The sequence below is a fragment of the Pongo abelii genome, chromosome 10 (assembly GCF_028885655.2).
Source record: "Pongo abelii isolate AG06213 chromosome 10, NHGRI_mPonAbe1-v2.0_pri, whole genome shotgun sequence".
NCBI classification, from domain to species: Eukaryota; Metazoa; Chordata; class Mammalia; order Primates; family Hominidae; genus Pongo; species Pongo abelii.
In genome coordinates this window covers 53,235,551-53,259,338 of record NC_071995.2, presented here as the reverse complement: position 1 = coordinate 53,259,338, position 23,788 = coordinate 53,235,551, and the positions used below count along the sequence as shown (strand labels likewise).

Genomic DNA, 23,788 nt, shown 5'->3' with positions numbered 1-23,788 from the left:
GAGCTGTGTAAACTCATATGCTTCCAGTTAGAGCATCTTTTCTCATTCTGCTCCCACCTTAAAGGAAAAGTCATATAGTGGATTGAACATTATTTTGAATCAGAAATCAGGCTCCATCATTTCCTACCTACGATATATTGGCCAGTATACCCAATCTTTTTATTTCTACATTTTGATGCACTGAAAACATGTTTACAGGATGGGTAAAGACATTAATTGTGACATTTACAAAGAGTTTGACATACCATTGGTGATTCAAAAGTGGCCGTTATTTTCAAAATTATGTCAATAGAAATAATTTGAAGAAATGTTTTATTGCTATGTCAAAGCCCACTTTTGATATTTAAAACAAATAATCCCTGAGTTTGTAATTCAATATGAGGTTTTTTTTTCAGCTTTTTTGTAATAATTTCATCTTCATGCTTTTCAGCCTGTGGAAATAATTATTTCTTTCAGCTCTAACCTTTTTTTAACTTTTGAATATTTCCTCTATTTTCCACTTGATCATAATTCTAATATTCTTTTACATTTTTAGTTTCTTCTTTTTTTCCATACAAAAAAGAATATTGGCTGGATTCCTCCATATCTTCTTAACCCTTTAATTACCTTTATGTTGTGGTAATTAGTTATCTTATTTAATAAGCACTTAAATTTCGGTGTTTCAATTTGCCCTTATGCATTCATTCTGATTTTGTAATCCATAAGAAGTGATTTTATGTATACATTTGTTTTAAATTAAATGTATACCTTTTGCATGAGTTTCCTCTCATGTAATATAAGGCAATAGCTAATACGTCTTACCAGAGATTTTGAAGGTGTTTCCATTTCCTCAAATCAGATTAATTTTAACTCCTGTTGATGTCTTCTTTCCCAGTTATCGTAATAGGCCTGGAATACCTTATTTGATTTAATTTATTTTTAATATATGACTCTTGTTTTTTTCTATTTTTTATTTTGATTCTTGGATTTACAACATTAATTTTGAGAATTTTGTATTAGAGAAAGAATTTTTTATTACTATGTAAATTAACTTATAGATAATGTATACACTGATAAGTATTCTTATTTTTTTCTTTCCTAGAGGAATGAAGAAAAGACTACATCAGAAGTAAAGAAAACCTTGATTTTTGGAAATGTAATTTTTAGTTTCACAATGAGGGAAAATACAATGTATGACCTTGGTTTGAAATAATAAGGATTTTGATAAAGATGGGATTAGGATGGAATTAAATGTCATTGAGAAGGTTCACATGACTAAACTGTAGTCAGGAAGCAATGAAATAAGTTAAAAGCTGCAGGATGACATTTAGGGAACATTCTATGTTCACTTTATGCTAATTCATCACAACTTCTACTTCTTTGAGAGAAATGCAATCCTCTTTATAGAGTCACTGAAAGCTTGTTTCACTTGCTTGTTCCTCAAGGTATAAATGAAGGGTTTCAACAAGGGTGCGATAGAAGTAGTAAGAACTGAAACTCCTTTATTTATGGCCACTTCATCTTTTGCAGAGGGCTTGATATAGATGAAGATGCAGCTTCCATAGGCAATGGAAACCACAATCATGTGGGATGAACAGGTAGAAAAGGCCTTTTTCCTTTGCTGAACAGAAGGGAACCTCAGAATTGTTCTAACTATGTATGAGTAGGACAGAATCACACAAACTAGGGTGATAATGAGTGCAAATACAGCCATAAGTATAACCATCTGTTCTATTACCCATGTATCTGAGCATGAGATCTTTAGGAGAGGACCTGCATCACAGCTAAAATGATCAATGGCATTGGAGTCACAGAATTTGAGCTGGAGGCCTAAGCTAAGTGGTGGAACAATGATCATCAAGCCAGCCACCCAACAGCAGAGAACTAATAAGGTACACACCCTGTTGTTCATGATGACCACATAATGAAGGGGTTTACATATGGCCACATAGCAGTCATAGGACATGGCTGCCAAGAGAAAAAATTCTGTTGCTCCAAAGAGAATAACAAAGAATATTTGACTGGCACAAGCATTGTAGGTAATGGTATTGTACCCCATTGATATACTGTACAAGAATCTAGGAATACAGACTGTAGTAAATGAAACTTCTAAGAAGGAAAGATTTCTGAGAAAGAAGTACATAGGAGTTTTAAGGTGGTGGTCCACCAGTGTGAGGGTGATAACAGTCAGGTTTCCTGTTACACTCAACATGTAGGTGAGAAATAGAAAGATAAAAAGCAGAACTTGCAGGTGTGGGTCATCTGTCAGTCCCAGCAGGATAAAAGTTCTTATTACTGTGCAGTTTTTCATCACTGTTCTTTGATATCTACCCAATCCTCCTTTAAAAATCATGGTTTATGAGGGGGTAGATATTTGAATTCTATAGCAAAAGGATATGCATCTAGAAGCCAAGCTGACCAGCCTACATTTATTTTCTCCCTTTATAGAATAATCAATGTTGCCACTGTTCCAATAACCTTCCTAAATTTCACATATATGAGCAGTGGATATTTCCTTAAGAAATCAAGTTTTGTAAAACAATCCAACTTTTTCCTTGATCATTCCTTATCCATCAGAATTTACAAATGCAGTTGATTGTAGTTTGTTGCATGGAATGGATTTACAAATGGGTTAGAAAGAAATGATGTCATTTTATAGGTACTTAAATATTTTTTGTCCAGGACAAACTCTGAATATAGGATATATCCAGGTAATTGATAACATTAATTCTCTTCAGTTGTTATCATCTGAGGATTGTATTAAGATTAAATTGCATTTCTCCTGAAAAACAAACAAACAACAATGACAACAGAATACAACCATTGTCCCTGAGCCTTTCCCTGGTCTTTTTAGTCTTCTCTGCTGGCATTCCTTATTCTCAACCCTCTAGCACCTGTAGATGGGTTGATGTACAATTATTTTATCTATAATGTGAGAAAAAGTTGTGTTCAAGGTTTTTACAAAATGAATATTCTCATATGCTTTCATTTGATGTTCAGTTAATTGTGATTCATTTCCTCTCAAAGCTCCAGAAGCAAATCTACATTTAACACCACCAAATATAATCTTCTAGGCTGTGTCTTTTTCAATATATCTTTAGGTCCTTTGAAAAGACATCATGTGTTCTCACTTATTGGTGACATCTGAAAATCAAATCAGTTGCACTCATAGAGATAGAGAGTAGAAGGATGTTTACCAGAGGCTGGGAATTATAGTGGGGGGTTTGGGGGTAGGTGGGAATGGTTAATGGGTACAAAAAATAGAAAGGATAAATAAGAATTACTGTTTGATAGCACAATAGGGTGACTATAGTCAATAATAATTTAATTGTATATTTTAAAATAACTTAAATGATATAACTGAATTATTTGTAACTCAAAGGATAAATGCTTGAGGGGATGGATAACTCATTCTCCATGATGTCTTATTTAATATTACCTCCCTGTATCTAAATATTTCATGTAGCCTATAAATATATGCATTTGCTATATACCCATAAAATTAAAAAAAAATTTAAAAAGATATTAATGTCTCCTCATCTCACCCTTACTCAATTAATGCTTTAACCCTCTGTGTCCTCACTTTCACCTCCACCCCCTGAAGAATCTGCAAAGACTTCATTACTGTTGAAGCTAAGGGCACATTTAGGTTTTTAATCTTGCCTGGAATTGCTATAGTATTTTTGTTTTAAAGTTCAATAATTCTTTAAATGGGCTTCATGTCTAATTCTGATATTCTTTCTATATCTGTCTTTTTAGGGTTTCTCTTTTTAGTCTCCTCTTTCTCTCTTCATATGTGAAATACTGGTATTCTCAAATCTTCAGACCTCCTGCTTCTTGTTTTCTGTTTGTTATTCTTCTTCTGGGTGATTTTGCCCAGTCCAGTTGATTTGATGATCATGTATGTGATGTAGCCAAAGATCAGGTAAAAAGCATTGTTAAGTATACATCACAAGTTGGGTGTTCCACAGACACCTCACATATCACATGCTCTAAGTCAAGTCATGCTCCCTCTTTGAGACTTCTGTTCTACTGGTGCTACCTATTGCTTGTTACAGGTTAATCACTTTCGTGTGGACTGCCAGGCTCTTCATAGGCAAGACCTTCCTTAATTTTCCCATCTCATCACTTACCATTTTCTTACCTTTCTTCTTCATGGCTCAAGTTGCCTTAGCATTGACTACTTGCAATTCTTCAATTTTCTACATGCTCTTGTCTGCACAGGCTAATCTTTTGACTGACTCATGCAAATCAGTCTTTAGGAGTCTACTTAGGTATTGATTCTTCAAGGAAATGTTCATTTACCCACACACCGAATGTGAAATTATGCTCCTGTGTTTTTTCCAAGTACTTATGTACTTGGTCTTGGATTATATCACATTGTATTATACTCTTCACCATACTTGTATTTCTCCTGTATGTTTCTATAAACTTCTTTAGAGACAATATTTTATATACCCTTATTTTCTCTTATATCTGGCCTATGTAGGGTTCTTAGTAAATTCAGTGAAGAAATAAAACAGATTTGTCTACATAGTGACAGTAAGCTATATTTTTAATGCTTATTCCTGTCAGTTGGTTCAAAGTTCTTATTTTCATACCTGTTTCAAACTGCACTGTCATTTTTAGTACATTCTTAAACAAAAGGCCAGACTGTTTTCAATTCAAAGTTCTGCAAATGCTATTTTGCTAGTACATTTTCCAGAGTTTTTCTTTGCTCTCTGAACTACTTCTTACTTTACCTTGGTATTATAATTCCTTATATGCTATTGTTATTTGCTTGGTTGTTTCTAGTAATCTCTCTCCTGACCTCTTCCTTCATAGGAACTTAGGATTTTTTTTCCTTTTTTTCCAGAATTTGATTGTCATATATTGTTTTCTAGAGACTACAATTGTTTTACTCTGTTTTCCTTTCTTTTTCAAGGCTGAAACCACCTACTATGTGTCTAAAGATTCATTTCTTTTCTAAGAGAGACTTTGGATTCTCTTACAGAAAAATCAGGTGGAATTCATATAGATTATATGCATGGATATATCCAAGAAGTTCAAAGATATCCTAATACTCTTAGAATCAGTGAATCTTTAGGGTCACTCAAATGTAAACACTATGAATAGGAGCTTTGTTCTTTCTCTGTTATATCTTTTACTGCTGTGGAGACTCTGCCTGACACATAGCATGTGTTCAACAATTTTTCAATGAGTTAATGTACCTTTTATACAACTGTATCTGTATTTTTATCTCTTAAAAAGCAGTTTTAAAAGTTTTTTTGAAAAACCCATTTTAAAAAAGTATTTTAAAATTTAGACAATATTAAGCTAAAAGGCTCATACTGCAATGTCAAGAAGATTAGAATTGCTGCTGTACTTATGATTATTACTAGGTAGAATTTTCTTCTTTGTTTAAATAATTTACTTTCTTATTTATATCCTAAAGTCTGTTTCTTTCATACCAACACTCCTAGTACATTTGCTAATTAATATAACCTGAACATATTAGTGAAATATCTTTTTATTTTCATAATTCTAGTTCCACCCATCTCTTTCTACACATATTAGAAGGTTCATTTAGTTGCCCAATTTTCTATGCTATAATAGAACCAACCTCAGTGAAGAGTGTTTTTAGAGAAACAAAAATACTTAGCATAAAGAGATATGAACAAACCTACTTCTTGTAATAGAAAAATAATGTCATTATATTTCTATAGCCTGGAATAATCATGGAGTTTAAAACACTGTATTATTCAGCTTTTCTTTGCCTAGTCAGAACCCCTCCGCTTTTTTCCAGTACATCAGTCCACCTAAAATACCACAGCATTCTAAATTTCTTATGACTCAACACTTTTGGGTTAAGGAAAACAACCCTACAATAGCAGTATATTTCTTTTTTTTTTTCTTTTTTTTGTGCAGTGAATGGAAGCCAGATACAGGATAAAGTAAAAGATATGTGGGTAGGAAAAGTTTAGTTTTAGGTCTTTTTTTTTTTTTTTTAATCCTGTCTTTTTTGGTGATTCTATTACCCCTCAGGAGGGGTAATCATGATTAAGTTTCTTTGCTATGTTGGAATTCTCAGGACTTTGGAACCAGGTATAGTGAAAAAATAACTGTGACTACTCAGCTAACAGTTTTTAAATTTTTTCTATAATTAAATTAATTAATTTCTAATTAATGTTATAAAAATTCACTCATCCTCATATTTTCAAAATAAACAGATAAATGGTAGTAATTTGGAGAATGCTGGGGAATTTAGAACACAACTTATGAAATGGGAGAAAATATTTACAGACCATATATCTGATAAGGGCTTAATCTCCAAAATACGTAAAAAGTTCCTACAATTCAATAGCATAAAAAAGACAATGCAATTTAAAAATGGGCAAAAGAGTTGAATAGAAATTTTTCCAAAGAAGACCTATAAGTGGCCAAAAGGTATATAAAAAGATGCTTAATATCATCAATTATCAGGGAAATGCATATCAAAACTACAACGAGATATCACCTCACACACATAAGGATGTCTGTTAAAAAACAAATAAAAACAAAACAAAAGGAAGCTTTGGGCAAGTACATAGAGAAATAGAAACCCTTGTACACTCTGGTTAGAAATGTAAAATGGTGTAGCCACCATAGAAAATAGTATGAAACTTTCCTCAAAAAATTTAAAATATAACTAGTATATGATCCAGTAATCCCACCTGTTGGTATATATGCAAAATTATAGAAATAAGGAGTTTAAAGAACTAACTTTACTCTTAAATATTGAGCATTATTCACAATAACCAAGATATGGAAACAACCCAAATGTCCATCAACAGGTTAATGGATGAAGAAAATGTGGAATATATAATACAATAATGGAATGTTGTTCAGCTTTAAAAAGAAGAAAATCCTGTGATTTGTGACCGCATAGATGAACCTACAAGAGGTTATACTAAGTGAAATGATCCAGTTACGGAAGGACAAATACTGCATGATTATACTTATATGAGGCATGTAAAATAGTCAAATTCACAGAAGCGGAGAGTTAGAATGTTGGTTGCCAGGGGTTGAAGTTATGGGAAAATGGGGAGTTGTTGTTCAATAGTTATAAAGTTTCAGTTATGCAGGATCAGTAAGTTCTAGAGATCTGCTGAACAACATGGCGCCTATAGTTAGCAAACCTTATTGTGCACTGGAAAGGTTTAAGAGAATAGATATCATGTTAAGGGTTTATGTAAAAAAAAAAACAAACCCAAAAAACTAAAAAAGAATCCAAGAAAGCTAAGTTAAGACTCACAGAAACTTTGGAGGAGTGACGGATATGTTTATCACCTTGATTGTGGTGATGGTTTCATGGTTGTGTGCAAGTGCAGTTTTTAGTATAGATTATACCTCAGTAAAACTGTTAAAACGTATATAGTGAGGACCATGAGACTATCTAAATCAATCGTAACTTCTGTAAGTATTAACAGGCTGCAGCACATTCTGCAAAATAGCATTCAGCCTTAGACTCACTGGTCTAAGTTTCTTGTGAATAGGCTAGGCTATCGGTGAATCGCATCTACAGGTGTAAGTTCAACAACACGGTTTGGAGAGGAAATAGAATACTTATTCTGACGGTCTTAAAGACAAAATTTACCTATTTAATTATTGGACCTATGGTTTGCCCTTTTCTACTTTTCACCTTCTCACACAGTCCTTTACCTAAACTTTGAGTTTAACCAGCCTCTCTTTTTCTCTTCAGAAATGCAATGGCACTTTTAATTTTTTTTCAGTCTTTATATTGTATTGACTAAGAGTAAATATATCTTCCTCTTTTTTTAGAAGACAAGTTGTGACAAGTGTATTTTGCCTCCACAGCTTTTGTTCTCCACACTCAACTTTCTAAATTACCAACCTCTTTTTGCCTTATTCCCTGAGGTATACTGGCTGTGTGCATTTATTGCATGGAGTTCTCCACTCTTCTCAAGGAATTAAGCAGCTCTGGATCCTTCTCTCTCTTTGCTCTCCTGTCAGAGCACATCCACTAAATTCTGTGTTAGGACATGCTTCCACCTAGCTGTTGGAAAATATGATGCAAGCCACACACAAGGAGAGGCTCTGTATTTTGAAACTCATTTAATTTATACTAAAATTACCACCGGCTGGGCGCGGTGGTTCATGACGGTAATCCCAGCAATTTGGGAGGCCAAGGCGGGCATTCAAGACCAGCCTGACCAACATGGAGAAGGCCCATCTCTACTAAAAATACAAAATTAGCCGGGTGTGGTGGCGCATGCCTGTAATCTCAGCTACTCGGGAGGCTGAGGCAGGAGAATTGCTTGAACCAGAGAGGTGGAGTTTGCGATGAGCCAAGATCTTGCCATTGCACTCCAGCCTGGGCAACAAGAGCAAAACTCTGTCTCAAGAAAGAAAGAAAGAGAGAGAGAAAGAAAGAAAGAAAAAGGAAGGAAGGAAGGAAATTACCACTGTAGTATTTATCCAATGCTTTACTTTATTCTTCCAGAAATACTTGCATTTGACTAGGTTATTTAGTGTGTATAATTCTCTGAATTAGAAATATCAAAGACATCTATCAGTGTTGTCCCTTATGTCATCAGTAATCACCTAATTTATATATTTATAATTTCAGACACAAATGAAGGATGACTACAATACTAACTGGCTTCTTTAATTTGCATTATGGGTCTTATTTTTTTGATGTCATCTCTGACCATTATGACATTCTTTAGCAAGAGGAAATGACTTTCTTTCTGCTCATGGAGCAATAACTGCTCCCAGTCCCTAGCCTGCATTAATTATTTATAATGGTAGCTACAAACATATGTCTTATCTGACAACACAGTTTCTAGGGTTCTTGCTATTTCTCCATCACTCAATGAAATTGTATCTCCTTAGAAGATAACAATTAGTTTGTTATATGAATGCTTTTTCACCTGCTTTGCATATAAAAATTACTGCAAATACCATGCATCTTCTGGGTCTGGGAAAATGAATTCCTTACTCTTATGGACATGTGCTTTATAAAATCCCATGAGGTACATATGGCAAGGCCCATCTTGCTTTAAAGGTACCATTACAGGAAAATACACACTTATGCAGAAAACCTAATACAAATCTGTTAAGAGAGATGGTAAGAATCTGGTATATTGAGAATGAAGATGCTGACAGAGCATACTGGCCAGTAAGACACAGTCAGCTTGTCACATATGCTTACTTCTTAGTGAAACTCTCAAGGTTTTTCAAGAAATCCATGAAACTAAAATTGTTGCCTTTGATTACCTTACTGCCCCCAAAACTCGTCTCTTTGCAAGCCTCTCACACTATTCATCATCTTATTCCAGAAAAGAAAAACAGAGTTCCTTGTTTTCAAATATTCTGAGGTTTTTCATGTTGCCCCAATCCTCTTTCTTTCATGCAAATTCCATTTTTGACTTTGTTAGATAAAGTCAATGTATTCTAAGTTTTGCTTTTATACAAGCAAAGTAGTGTACTAATAATTTACTATGCCTTTTTCTTTGATTTTGGTTTAAGAACTAATTTTCTCCCACCTACTTCAGGGTCATGAAAAGTGCAATAAGCAGCATAAACTATGAAGTAACTGAGAATTGACATCCTTTCTGTCATCTTCGTTTTCATGCCTCTCCCTTTGAACACACACTAGACAAAAGCTATCTTAGTGAAAGGGTCTTCTATGCCTTGATCATCTTGTGCAGTGCAGTGCATCATGAGCAACAACACAAAGGCCTCTCAGACTTAGTGTCACTTAGGCATTAAGGGAGCATTTTTGTTGAACTAATAAATATGAGGGATTGAATTATTTCTGGCCAGACATTTAACCATAAGATAATATTTACAAGTTAGAAAAAAGCTAACATTATAAGCAATGTAATATGCTTTTTTGTATATATTCCAAGGATTTGGAAGGCATATTTCTGTGTGTCCTTTATATTTTGTGGGTGACCACAAACTACTGCATGTGTGACTACATAGGAATGCATAAATATGTCCTAGCTATGATGTTTAGTCTTGTCAAAGATCTGTTAATAGTTTAAAGACATGTTCGCTACAGTTTTCCATATTAAAAATTTGAAACAAGCTTAAACTAACAAAATTACAGAAGAGTCCTCCAACAAAAATTCCATTACTGGGTATATACCCAAAGCACTATAAATCATGCTGCTATAAAGACACATGCACACGTATGTTTATTGCCGCATTATTCACAATAGCAAAGACTTGGAACCAACACAAATATCCAACAATGATAGACTGGATTAAGAAAATGTGGCACATATACACCAGAGAATATTATGCAGCCATAAAAAATGATGAGTTCATGTCCTTTGTAGGGACATAGATGAAACTGGAAGTCATCATTCTCAGTAAACTATCGCAAGAACAAAAAACCAAACACCGCATATTCTCACTCATCGGTGGGAATTGAACAATGAGAACACATGGACACAGGAAGGGGAACATCACACTTTGGGGACTGTTGTGGGGTGGGGGGAGGGAGGAGGGATAGCACTGGGAGATATACCTAATGCTAGATGATGAGTTAGTGGGTGCAGCGCACCAGCATGGCACATGTATACATATGTAACTAACCTGCACATTGTGCACATGTACCATAAAACCTAAAGTATAATAATAATTAAAAATAAATAAATAAATAAAAATAAAAAAAGAATAGCAATACCACTACTATATAAAAAAAATTTCTTTCTCTTATCTCTCAAATGAGAAAGTAATTGTCATACCTATGTTAAAATACTTACTGTTTTGATAATTTTTCATGATTTCAGGTGGCAGCTCCCTAATGGGTTGAACTGTGTTGTGTTAAGGAAGATGTAACTTTGTACTGGTTTAACTTGATCATTAACCTTCAGGTATCTCCTGAAGGATCTTGAGGTCTCCTAGTTTTGCATTTTCACATTACAATAAACACTCTTTTTAGAAACTTTCTTATTTTACACTTTGGAAATATTTTCCTTGGACTCTGTCATAATGGTAAGAAAATTTGATGTAAGGCAGGAAAGCAATAGAGTTTCTTCTGATTTCAGAAGAGCAGAGAGTTAGCTTTTCTATTCCCAAAATATTTATTTTTTTCTGCTCTATCTCTTGGAAGTTCACTGGGATCATATGAATAAATAAAGGATCCTTAGTGGCCAGATTCAAACATCACTAGTGAAGCTTCTGTGTATTTAACTTTGGCAAAGCAACTAAAATAGGCAGCAACAGAGACACCTTCCTTTGAGACAGTAATGCAGAACAATAGCATCAGATAGAGGCCTGGTGCCCATGCTAATGAAAAAAATAATGCACAAGTCTGATTCCATTTCCCAATACACTTTCTAAGGATATGAGTATGTCTGTTTTTTAATAATCAAAACATTTTGCTTAATCTAATCCCCCATAATATAATTTGGTGAAGTATCTACCATATATGAAAATCAGTATGGGTGAAAGTGGCTATGTATACAGAGATATTGTGAAATCAGTTCATATTGTGTTAATCATAGGATAACTTATTTACATTTGAAAAACAGAAGAAATTACATAGGTCAGATATATTATTTATTCTGTCTACAGACAATGTCTTGTAAGACCATCATTACATGGATGACCTTCAAAAACAGCCCACACCATTAAGAACCACTGTTTCAATGCATTCCGGCTTTGTAATGTTTGTTTCTGGGATTTTTAAATAAGTGTATTTAAAAGTAACGTCTCAAACTGACTGTGAATGCTTTAAAAATGCACAAAATTAGGTTTGGAGGGCTGGCCAGAAATATTGCTTGAGGTTAAATAACAAAGAGATATGAAAGTCATAGCCTTCATGTAAATTTTTATCAATAAGATTTTATTGTTTCTTTTGTGTATGTTATGCATCCATCATTAGACTCATTGTCAAGTATTTGTGTAGTTCTATGTTATTTTCAATTATATATAATATATAGGTATATAATATTTACATATTATTTATACATAGCATATTTTTGATATAATGATATTAGAAATTCATTTAATTTTGCAGATTACCATTGCTCCATCAACATTGTTAAACTTAGTTATACAATTAAAATTGTCTATAGAATATGTTGAATGTTTTTACGTACACTTGGTAGATTTTTTAGAGATTATTCAGGGCCCCTCCATTTAAAAGAAATTTATTTCTTGACCTGTAGACTTCCTTTGAAGTGAAAATGTAGCAGCAACAGCCTAGGTTATGCTGCAGTAGTGAAAATTTTAGTAAAGTTGTCACCTGAGATAATCTGAAAGGTAGATATATACCAAAAGCATCTGTGCCTTTATGAATGGGAATTTGGAATTAACCTGTTTGCTATAAAGAAACTGATAAAAGAATTGGCCTATTTGGTGCTTGGTATGAATGGTAATAGAGAAAATCCAGAAACCACTGGGAATTAGAGTTGAAGATGCAACCATATCTCACCTCCCCTAAGTTAAAAATAAAATTTAGTCATCCTTTGAGGTATATTAAAACCATTTCACAGCAAGAACATGCCAGTGATGTTGCTACCACATTATTTGTTTCAACCTCTGAATCTATTAACTCAATATCTTAACATTAAACATGTAATTTCTGTTGGGTGTGGGACTTTTTCAGAAGGACATAGTTCTGCCTTAAAAATCTCTTAAGTTTAAAGTATCTGTAATTAAGTGTAAATAGGCACTTAAAAATAATAATGAGTGAGACTATTGATATATACAAGTAAGAATCCAGCATGTTAAAAGAGGATCATGTTTTTGAGTGGTTAGCCTGGGTAGGAGAGATTGAATGTAAATCAATTTTCTGCTCCCACAGTCTATAGACAAAAATAAAAAGAAAAAAGAAGGCTGAGAAATAAACTTAGTCCCAAGGAAGTTTTATTTTTCTTTAATGTTTGTTGTGGGAAGTCAGGGACCTCAAGTGGAGGGACCGGCTGAAGCCATGGCAGAAGAACATAGATTGTGAAGATTTCATGGACATTTGTTAGTTCCCCAAATTAAAACTTTTATAATTTCTTAAGCCTGTCTTTACTGCAATCTCTGGACATCAATTGTGAAGATTTCATGGACATTTATCACTTCCCCAATCAATATTCTTGTGATTTCCTATGCCTGTCTTTAATCTCTTAATCCCATCATCTTCATAAGCTGAGGATGTATGTTGCCTCAGGACCCTGTGATCATTGCGTTAACTGCAAAATTGTTCGTAAGCATGTGTGTTTAAACAATATGAAATTTGGGCACCTTGAAAAAAGAACAGGATAACAGTGATGTTCAGGGAACAAGGGAGATAACCATTAGGTCTGGCTGCTTGAGAGCCAGGTGGAACAGATCCATATTTCTCTTCTTTCAAAAGCAAATAGGAGAAATATCACTGAATTGCTTTTCTCAGCAAGGAGCAGCCCTGAGAAAGAGAATGCATTCCCAGGGGCAGGTCTCTAAAATGGCCGCTCTGGGAAAATCTGTCTTTTATGGTTGAAGATAAGGGATGAAATAATCCCCGGTCTCCAGTAGTGCTCACAGGCCTATTAGGACAAGGAAATTCCCACCTAGTAAATTTTTAGTCAGACTGGTTGTCTGCTCTCAAACTCTGTCTCCTGATAAGATGTTATCAATGGCAATGCAAGCCCAAAACTTCATTAGCAATTTTAATTTCACCCTGGTCCTGTGATCTCACCCTGCCTCCATTTGCCTTGTGATATTTTATTACCTTGTGAAGCATGTGATCTCTGTGACCCACACCCTAACCATGCACTCCCTCCCCTTTGAAAATCACTAATAAAAACTTGCTGGTTTTCCGACTCAGGGGGCATCACAGAACCTGCCTACATGTGATGTCTCCCCCGGATGCCCAGCTTTAAAATTTCTCTCTTTTATACTCTTTCCCTTTATTTCTCAGACTGGCCGACACTTAGGGAAATAGAAAAGAACCTACGTGAGATAACGTTGAATTATTGGAGGGGCGGTTCCCCCGATAAATGTTCTTTAAAATTTCTTTAGAACATTTTTGGATATGGCAAAGTAAAAAAAGAAAAGCAGACACCTCTCAGATTGTGACTCAAGAGCCATGAAATAAAAGTGGCTGGGTCCTATTCTCAAGGAACATAACTGGGAACCAGTCAAGAGGCTTCCCACAGCTACAGAGTAAGAGCCTCTGCATCGCCTATCAAGTTCTATTTTAGACTTGGTATTGACAGTGTTTGCTGTGTATTCCCAATTCCTATCCTCTCTGAATGATAGTGTTTCTTAGATTGTTTTTTCCCTGTTCCTCTAGTAATTGTAAGGTGTGTGCATTAGACAGATCAACTGTCTGAATTTAGAGAAGGCAGTTGTGGCTCTAAAGTATAGAAATTGCCATTAGATCCTGGAAGCTGAGCACAATGGCTGACTTGATGTGACCTTTGGACTGTCTCCCTGAGAGAGAGATAAATATGTTTTGTATGCAGCAAAGAGGGAAGTGAATATTTGTGACCAACAGGGTTAAACGTGGTAGAATGTCTCATCATTCTTAAATATTCACTCTTCTTCCCTGTGAGAATTCAGTTTTCTCAAATCATTGTCATTAGCTTCTGTAATGTGAGTTAATTTTACCCAAGAATCACCAGGTGGTTTTACCCATACTCTCTCCACTCTGTGATGAAAAGGGCATGTCCAAGATAAGGGTTCCTTTTACCCCTGGGCCCTAGGAAGAAAAATATGTGGAGAAGAGTACAATCAACATGTAAAATAAGTGTAAATAAGCTTTTAATAATTTTTAAAATTCATTTTAATTTTAAATATTTTTACACTTCTCCAGATATTATACTTAACCTGATGATCAATATTCATTTTGATTTACCAACATATGAATCCTTATTTATTCAATTCCTCAGTTCTTCATTCATCTTTTAATTCTTATGTCTTTTTTTGTGGTTCAGTTGGTAAAGAATTCTCTTGGATTTTGCTGATCTGAAGTGCTTCATTTAACTTTACTTGTCTTTTATTTTTTTCAATAAATCTATTGAACTTATTTCTCCTATCTAACTTAAATTTTATATCCTTTAACCAACATCTCTTCAAACTCCTCATATTTTCCAAGTCCCTAGTAAATGCCATTGTACTCTCTATTTCCATCAGCTCAACTTTTTAAATATTCCACATATTGGTAAAATTATGCCGTATTTATCTTTCTATGCCTGAGTTATTTCACTTTGCCTAATGTCCTCCAGGTTTACCTAGACTGTTACAAATGACAGCATTTTCTTCTTTTTCAAGGATAATTAGTATTTCACTGTGTGTGTGTGTATATATATTTATATATATATCATGTTTTCTTTATCTAATCATTTGTTTATAGACACTTAAGTTGATTCTATATTTTGACTGTTGTGAATAATGCTACAATGATCATTTTAATTACAAAATATTTGGGATAATTTTTTTGATACTCTGTGAGTATGCTATGTAAACTTTCACCCATTCACTTTAACATTCATCTGTAAATCTTACTTGGAGCAATGATTATGGTGGCGTGCTAATGGTGATTTATCACTTTCCTCATTCCTTCTACATTTATTAATTGAAATTCTGTGAGGAAGAGCCTGCCACTTCTTCCTAATTGATTATTTACTTACTTGCTTATGTCAACATAGACTCATCAATATTCATTTTATTCTGGGGATTATAATCCAATCCAATCAAGATGTTTAACTGGCTATTGGGAGCATTTTTAGGTGGAGTGCTGTGACCTTTCAATATGCTGTCATCTTTTGGAATTTTTAGACCATCCTTATTTTCTGAAACAAAAAGTTGCTTCAGACTTACCTTGAATTCTCTATACCTCATTCCTAAAATATACCAGTTTTACAAGGAGAAGTAATTCCATTTATTAGAGAAGGATATTGAAAACCCAATGCCTGAGTGCTAGGTGTGTCCACTGCCACTGAGGGGTCACTTCTTTTTCCCCTTCAAGGTAGTTAGAGATAGGAGATATATATATATATATATATATATATATATATATATATATATAATCAATATAAATAGTCATGCACTGCTTAACAAAGGAGATACACTCTGAGAAATGCTTCATGAGGTGATTTTGCCATTGTGCACACATCATGGGGTATACTTATACAAATTTAGATGGTATAGCCTACTTCACAGCTAGGCTATATGGCATAGCCTATTGCTCCTAGGCTACAAACCTGTGCAGCATGTTACTGTATGGCAATTACAACACAGTGGTGTTTGTGTATCTAAACATAGAAAAAGTATAGTGAAAATACAGTATAAAAGATAAATATGGTACACCTATATAGGGCATTTACCGTGAATGGAGCTTGCAGGATTGGAAGTCACCCTGGGTGAGTCAGCTTGTGGGTGGTGAGTGAATGTGAAGGCTTAGGACATTACTGCATGCTACTGTAGACTTTATAAATGCCTCCACTTAGGGCACACTACATTTATTTTAATTTTTTTCTTTCTTCAATAATCAATTAAGCTTAGCTTACTATAACTTTTTAACCATATAACCTTTTCATTTTTTAAAACTTTTTGACTTCTTGTAATAACACTTAGCTTAAAATACATACACATTGTATAGATGTACAAAAACATTGTCTCTATATCATTATTCTATAAGCTTTTTTCTACTTTTAAAATTTTTCTTTTTTTTACTTTTTAAACTTTTTTGTTAAAAACTCAGACACAAACACACACCTTAGCCTAGGTGTACACAGGATCAGAATGATCAGTTTCACTGTTTTCCAACTCCATATCTTGTCCCAGCGGGAGGTTTTCAGGAGCAATAACATGCCTAGGAGTTGTCATCTCTTAGGGTAACAATGCCTTCTTCTGGAATACCTACTAAAGGATCTGCCTGAGGCTGCTTTATTATTAACTTTTTTAATAAATGGAGTATATTCTAAAAATAATAATAAAATTATAATATAGCAAATGCATAAACCAGTAACATAGCCAATTATTATTATATTAAAATATAATGTACTGCAGATAATTGTATGTGCTATACTTTTATAAGACTGGCAGCATAATAGGTTTGTTTACACCAGCAACACCACAAACAAATGAGTAATGTGTTGTGCTATGACATTATGACAGTTATGATGTCAACAGGGGATAGAAATTTTTCTGCTCCATTAAAATTATATGGGACCACTGTCATATATGTGGTCCATTGTTGACTGTACCATCATTGTGTGGCACATGATTGTGTGCTAATTCATGCATAAAGACATATCTATATTTATTCCTATATTTACTGATTATAAATTAAAACAAGTGAAACAAATCAAGAGTCCATCATGATACCTCTGACTACAATCACAGAATTTATTGTAATTATTATCTTTCTTTAATTGTAACTTCTTTCTTCAACATAGAAATACTGATTTCTACTATGACAATATATCTAAATATTTATTTAAATCTTGTACAACAATTAGTTTCATAATTCTTAACCCATGTTACAAGTCTACAAACTACATTGTTTACAGTTATTTTTGTGAAAAAGAAATCCACTCAAACCCTGTTTTCTGATTCATTATTGTTGAATAAATCATTTTTTTGTTGTTGCTGAGTGATATGTCAATATATGTATGTACCACAGTTTGTTTATCCATTCCTCAGTTGAGGAACATATATATTGTTTCCATTTTTGCTGATTATAAATAAAGCTGCCATAAAGATTCACATACGTGTTTCTGAGGGTATCAAGAGCCCTGCTGAGCTGAAGAGAGAGTTGAGCTGCCAGATATCAGAGTGGTTGGTAAAAGCAAACAGCCTAAATGGAAAGTAACAGTCAAGTTTGAAATCAATTACTGCAAATAGTATAGGAAAGGCTAAAATCAGAGAAAGTGTGGACTCCTGCCTGTTCCATTTTCTACCATGAAATGACACAGCATTGAGTGTCAAGTAGAACAACACAGACACAGGGCTGTCTTTACTACCATGGGATCACCCAACAAAAATCTCTTGCAGTTGTTGAGGCAAGGGGCCATGGGAAGGAGAGAGTGGCAGGGCTAGGAATGCAAAAGTGCTGAGTACTCAATCCGAGTGGAGAAATGTGTCTTCAAGTTTTCCCAAGAAGGAGGCCTGCAAGTGGAGGCACCTGGTCTGGAATTAAGGATAAATTTGACAGCATATTTGGCCAGATGATCTGAGTCCTTTACTGTTATTTCCTTCAGAGACTATAATGCATAACAGTGTATCATTTGATATGGGAAGGGCAGCTTGCTCCTGTGAACCCTGCTAGGGAAAGCCTTTGTAATTTCCTATAGTAGAGGCTGATAAATCACACATTGTTTTTTTGAACAGTATCAAGATCAAGAGCTAGACTCCTGAGAATTAACATAATTTTTCATTTCTTTTGGATAGGAGCAGAATTGCTAGTTCATATGATATGTGTGAATTTAACTTTCTGTGAGTCTTCCAAATGGTTTCCCAAGTGGTTGTACCATTTTATATTCTCACTAGAAAAGTATGAGACTCCCAGTAGCTCTATATCTTTGCAAACATTTGATATTGCCAGTATTTTTGTTGTGAATATTCAAATAGATATGCAGGTTTTAATTGCATTTCCCTAATAATTCATGACATAGAGCATCTTTTCATATACATATTTGCAATCTATAAATCTTCTATGGTGAAGTCTCTATGCAAATATTATGCACAGGTTTTATTGTGTTGCTCGTTTTTTTATTCTAAGGTTAGAGTATTCTTTACATATTCTAGAGACAAGTGTGCTCTCAGGAGTGTGATTTGAAAACATTTACTCCCAGTCTTTAGTTAATAATTTCATTCTTAACAGTGTTGTTTTAAGAACTTTAAAACAATGAATAAAACGAATTTCAACTTACCACACTTTCTTCTTGTGGATTATGACTTTGGTCAAGCACAAAAACTTCTTGAAAAACCAAGGTCATTCAGATTGTTTCTTATGTTTTCTTCTAGAGTTTTATAGTTTTACATTTTACCTTTGGCTCTATATTTTACTAAGGGGTCACATTTTATATAAGGCTTGGGGTAAATGTTGAGATTTATTTCTTTACATATGGAGATACAATTGTTATAGAACTATTCATTAAAAAAATCCTTCCTGATTAAACTGCCTTTGTACCTTTGTTAGACATCATTTCATGTATGTCTATTCTTTTTAAATTGATATATGCCTTTATTTTTTTTACTAGTACTGCACTATCTTGATTATTGTAGCTTTATAGCAGATTATGAAATGTATTGTGAGTACTCATATTTTATTCTTTTTCAAAATTGTTTATTTATAATCAGGAAAAATGGAAACAATATATATGTTCCTCAACTGAGGAATGGATAAACAAACTGTGGTACATACATATATTGACATATTACTCAGCAACGACAAAAAAATGATTCATTCAACAATAATGAATTGGAAAACAGGGTTTGAGTCTGTTGCCTTTGGACATCAAATTTAGGTTTAAGCTGTTAATATCTACAAATATACTAAGATTTTGGTTGGGATTACAAGAATCTATAGATTAAGATAGGAACAATTGGCATATTAAAATTGTCTTCTATTCAGAAACATAGTATATCTATTCATTTTTCAAAGGCCATATGATTTTGTTCATCAATGGTTGTATTTTTAAGCCTATGCATGCCATACAAATTTTCTTAGATTTATACCTAAGTATTTCATTTTTGAGGACAGTAAATGGTACTGTTTATTTTGGATTTCAACTACTTATTAATACTATAAATATACACTTTTCGTTTTATAAATTAACTTTCTGTCTTACAAAATTGCTAATTTCATTTATTAAGCCTAGAAAATTTTTGAAGATTCTGCCTTTCCAGCAGGTAAGTTTTGACCTTAGAAATATTCTCATTGGATTTGGGCTATTAAAAAAAGGAGAAGCCAGTGTTATTTGGCAGCAATTTCTGGCAGCAAGTAAGAGTCAACAGTGAGTCAATATGCGATTCGACCAGTGGCTTCTGGGCACCCCGAAAATTGTGAGCCTCATTGCTGAAGATACCCATGATCATTGATCTTGGGTATTTTCTGTCTTTATAACACAATCTCATTGGTACGGAGATCAGTAACATGACGTGAGAAACATGTGAAGGTAGAACAAATGAAATTTAATGAAAATTTGAGGTAAGAAGAGGAAAAGAAGCAGTAAGAGATGAACCCTGGGCTTATGGTTTGGCAAATTAGGTAACTCAGCAAATAAATGATCATATGGAAAGCAAGTTTGACAGGAGGAAAAAGACAAATCTTTCAGTTTTTGAAGCTTGATTTTTATGAGCAGTCAGATATCCACAGAGAAATGTAGCTGGGGTACAGGCAAAAAAACAAAAATAGGCAAATGGAACTTAATTCAACCAAAAAAAAAAAATTCTGCACAGCAAAGAAATAACAGAGTGAAAAGACAACCTGCAGAATGGGAGAAAATATTTGCAAACTATGCATCTGACAAAGGACAAATATCCAGATTTTATAAGAAACTCAAAACAACTCGATGATAACAACAACAATACAGGTAATTCCATTAAAAGTGGAAGAGGACATGAGTAGGCGTTTTTCAAAAGAAGCCATACGAATGCCCAAGGGGTATATGAAAAAATGCTTAACGTTACTAATCATCAGAGAAATGTGAATTAAAACTACAATGAGATATCATCTTATACCAGTCAGAATGGCTATTACTAAGATGATAAAAAATAACATATGTTGGCAAGGATGTGGAGAAAAGGGAACTCTTACAAAGATTGATGGGAATGTAAATTAGTACAGCCTCTATGGAAAATCCTGTGAAGGGTTCTCAAAGAACAAAAATAAACTACCCTTTGATCCAGCAATACCCTACTAGTGAAGAGGAAAGAAAGAAAAGAAATCATTGAAAAGGAAAGAAGGAAAAGAGGTCACTAATAATTTAATCATTAAAATCGTTAATAATTAAATCATTAATGATTTAAATTATTTAAATCAATGATTTAATTAAATAATTTAAATAAATAATTAAATAAAAAGATATGTACCTGTACTCATAAGCTCATCACAGTGCTATTCACAAAAGCAGAAGTGTAAAATTAAACATGATGGATGGAACTGGAGGCCATTATCTTAAGTGGAACAAGTCAGACAGAAAAAGACAAGTACTGCATGTTCTCACTTATAAGTAGGAACCAAATAATGTGCATACATGGATGTAGAGTGTGGAATAATAGACAATGGTGACTTGGAAGGCTGATGAGGTGGGAGGAGTGGATGATGAGAAGTCACTTAATGGGCACAATGTATGTTATTTGGGTGATACCCTAAGAGCCCTGACTTCACCACTACACAATCTACACGTTACAAAATTATACTTATACCCTATAAACTTATACAAATAAAAGAAGAATAAAATAAAATAAAAGTCCATGGAATATTTGCTTTGGCAGTTCTAGATATGCCATAATATCATTTATGGAGATTGCCCTATAAGCTGTAGAAAGGACAGCTTGTCGGGCAATATCCATAAATGATATTATGACTAAGATAATGTTATTTTATGTGATATTGTTTAGCAAGGATGGGTTTTTTGTTGTTGTTGTTTTAGAGAGTAGGCTTATTTGAGGTTATTTTGGGGTTAAGATCCAAAAGAAAAAAAAAATACTTTGGTTATGATACCCACTACCCAAGCCACCTCTTCATGGTGAAAATTAGAAAATCAGATAGTTAGGCCTTGGGCACATGATAAAAGTAGGTTAGACATAAATTTAAAAGCCGTTGTCTCAGAATATAGTATTAAACTCTGAGATACAATTTTAAAAGGCAGGGTGTATACAGAATGACAGCATAAAAATATTGTCAATGGCTTAGTTACAGAAGAAAAATATGTAATGGGTAAACTTGGGAAAGCATGTCCTAAACAAAAGGAGAAGACGTGCAGTGTTTTAAATCCAGGGTGGAAGAGTGCAAAAAAACCGGGAGATTATATAATAAAATAACAACAAATATCTATTGAGTTCCTGAAACAAACAGTTTAAATGACTTAATTTACTCTCAATGAATTTTAAAAATTCTATGAGTTATGGAGTATTAACCCGATTTGACAGTTAATAAAGCCAAGTAACTGAGAGGTTAAACTTGCTGCACATCAATTAAGGAGAGTTAGCTACTTCATTAATACAAAATAAAATCCCTCAAATCAGAATTTAGCAGTTTTAAAGTACAATCCAGTAAGAAAAACATTTGGTTTGGGTTGTGTGGACTTATCGCAGGTGCTTTCGTGGAAAGGAATGATTTGTCATGTATTTTCACATCTAGTTAAAAAAATTAAACAAACACGATGAAAAATGAACGATGATAATTGTTTCCTACATCATCCTACTGTCCAAAGAATCTCAGCTGCTCTAGTATGCAGATGCCAAGAATGTGGCTTCCTACATAGGGAACACGAAAATTCCAGCAACTAGTAACCATTTTTAAGTTATAATGTTTAGTTATGTATAAAGCATAATGGAAATAAACATTATGCTTTATATATTTAACTCTCTTTTGACTATAATTGGTAGGAATCCAAGATAAAATATGACACTTGGACAAGGCATAAGGTCAATCCTTTACTATCACAAATTTACTCAGGAGATGCCAGTTTTTGAAGAGTTTTGAATGCATTATCATTTGCCCTTTACCTTGTGTGTGTATCTGCAGATAGCCATACTTTCCACACAGCCAGATTGGCCAAATAGATTTGACTGATTTGGGTTTGAATGGCATTTTCTTTACTCAAGAATTATTTTGCTCTTACTTTCAAGCAGGAATAGCTACCAGCCCCCAACTGCACCTCTTAAAGAACAATGTGACCCAGGTAGGCCATGTAAATAACATTAACTACAATAACAATGACAATAATAATATAGTTAACATTACTAAGCACTTTAAGGATGGCAAAGTCTCAAGCTTGCAAACCACAGAGTCAGACTTACAAACGCAAACAGCCTAACTCTACCATGCATAAACTAACCAGCACACTTTGGCTGAGAATCATGTAACTGATCCTCTTGGATCAAAGAAATGTCAATTACTAACACCTACTCAAAGATGGGTCAATCAACTCTTCTCAACTGACACTTCTTTTGGAGTTGGTCCCAGCGAGTCTGTTTTCATTGTTTCATGAATTGAAAAGAATAAATGGGAGAGTGCAAAGTCTATTTATAATTCGACAAAAGAGTATCTGTAGTAAGGAAGAAGAAAATAAACTTAAACAGTAAAGATATGACATATAAAAACAGGAAGAGACAGAGGTGTCACAAAAGTGAGACTGAGCAAGATTGTGTCATGGCACATATGAATCCTTTTTTCTGACTCCTGAGCTAAACAGAGTAATTCAGAACTTTCAAGTCTTCCTAAGATTATCAATCCAATAAATCTTTTTTTTTGGCTTAAACATGTTTTATTTTGATATTTATTTGGCAACTAATATAATTACACATAATACAGTGGGCAAATTTTATCAAAACTAGTCTGAAACAACTGATGAAAGACAGAAAACAATACCATAAGCTACTATATTGCATGGTTATTGAGTCGTAAATCACAATCTTGGATAAAAGTACTCAGAGAGCATTATTCCCAAGCCAGATGTTGCTAGTTCTCTGTAGAAATGTTTTACAGAAATGTGGCTAAATGTTATCACCCTTTTCTTAAGTAATAACTATAATTAGAAAATTTCTACACTCAGGAAATTATTCTTAATGACACAGTTTGTTATATTAATTGATTTTGTTATTTAAGCATTCACAATAAATTGATCTAAAAACAAAAGAAAAACTAATAAAGGTTATTCTA

General features: G+C 33.8%; 1 protein-coding gene across 1 annotated transcript; it reads right to left on the bottom strand.

Moving 5' to 3' along the window:
- Positions 1-1,351: 1,351 nt before the first annotated feature.
- On the bottom strand, positions 1,352-2,376 carry LOC100432670 (olfactory receptor 6C2). Its single transcript, XM_002823368.4, has one exon. The coding sequence runs from the start codon at positions 2,330-2,332 to the stop codon at positions 1,352-1,354; it is 981 nt and encodes a 326-aa protein (XP_002823414.4). The 5' UTR covers positions 2,333-2,376.
- Positions 2,377-23,788: the final 21,412 nt, after the last annotated feature.

Excerpts from the sequence above, each read along its gene's own strand:
- LOC100432670 (XM_002823368.4), bottom strand. The coding sequence starts at position 2,332 with ATGATTTTTAAAGGAGGATTGGGTAGATATCAAAGAACAGTGATGAAA.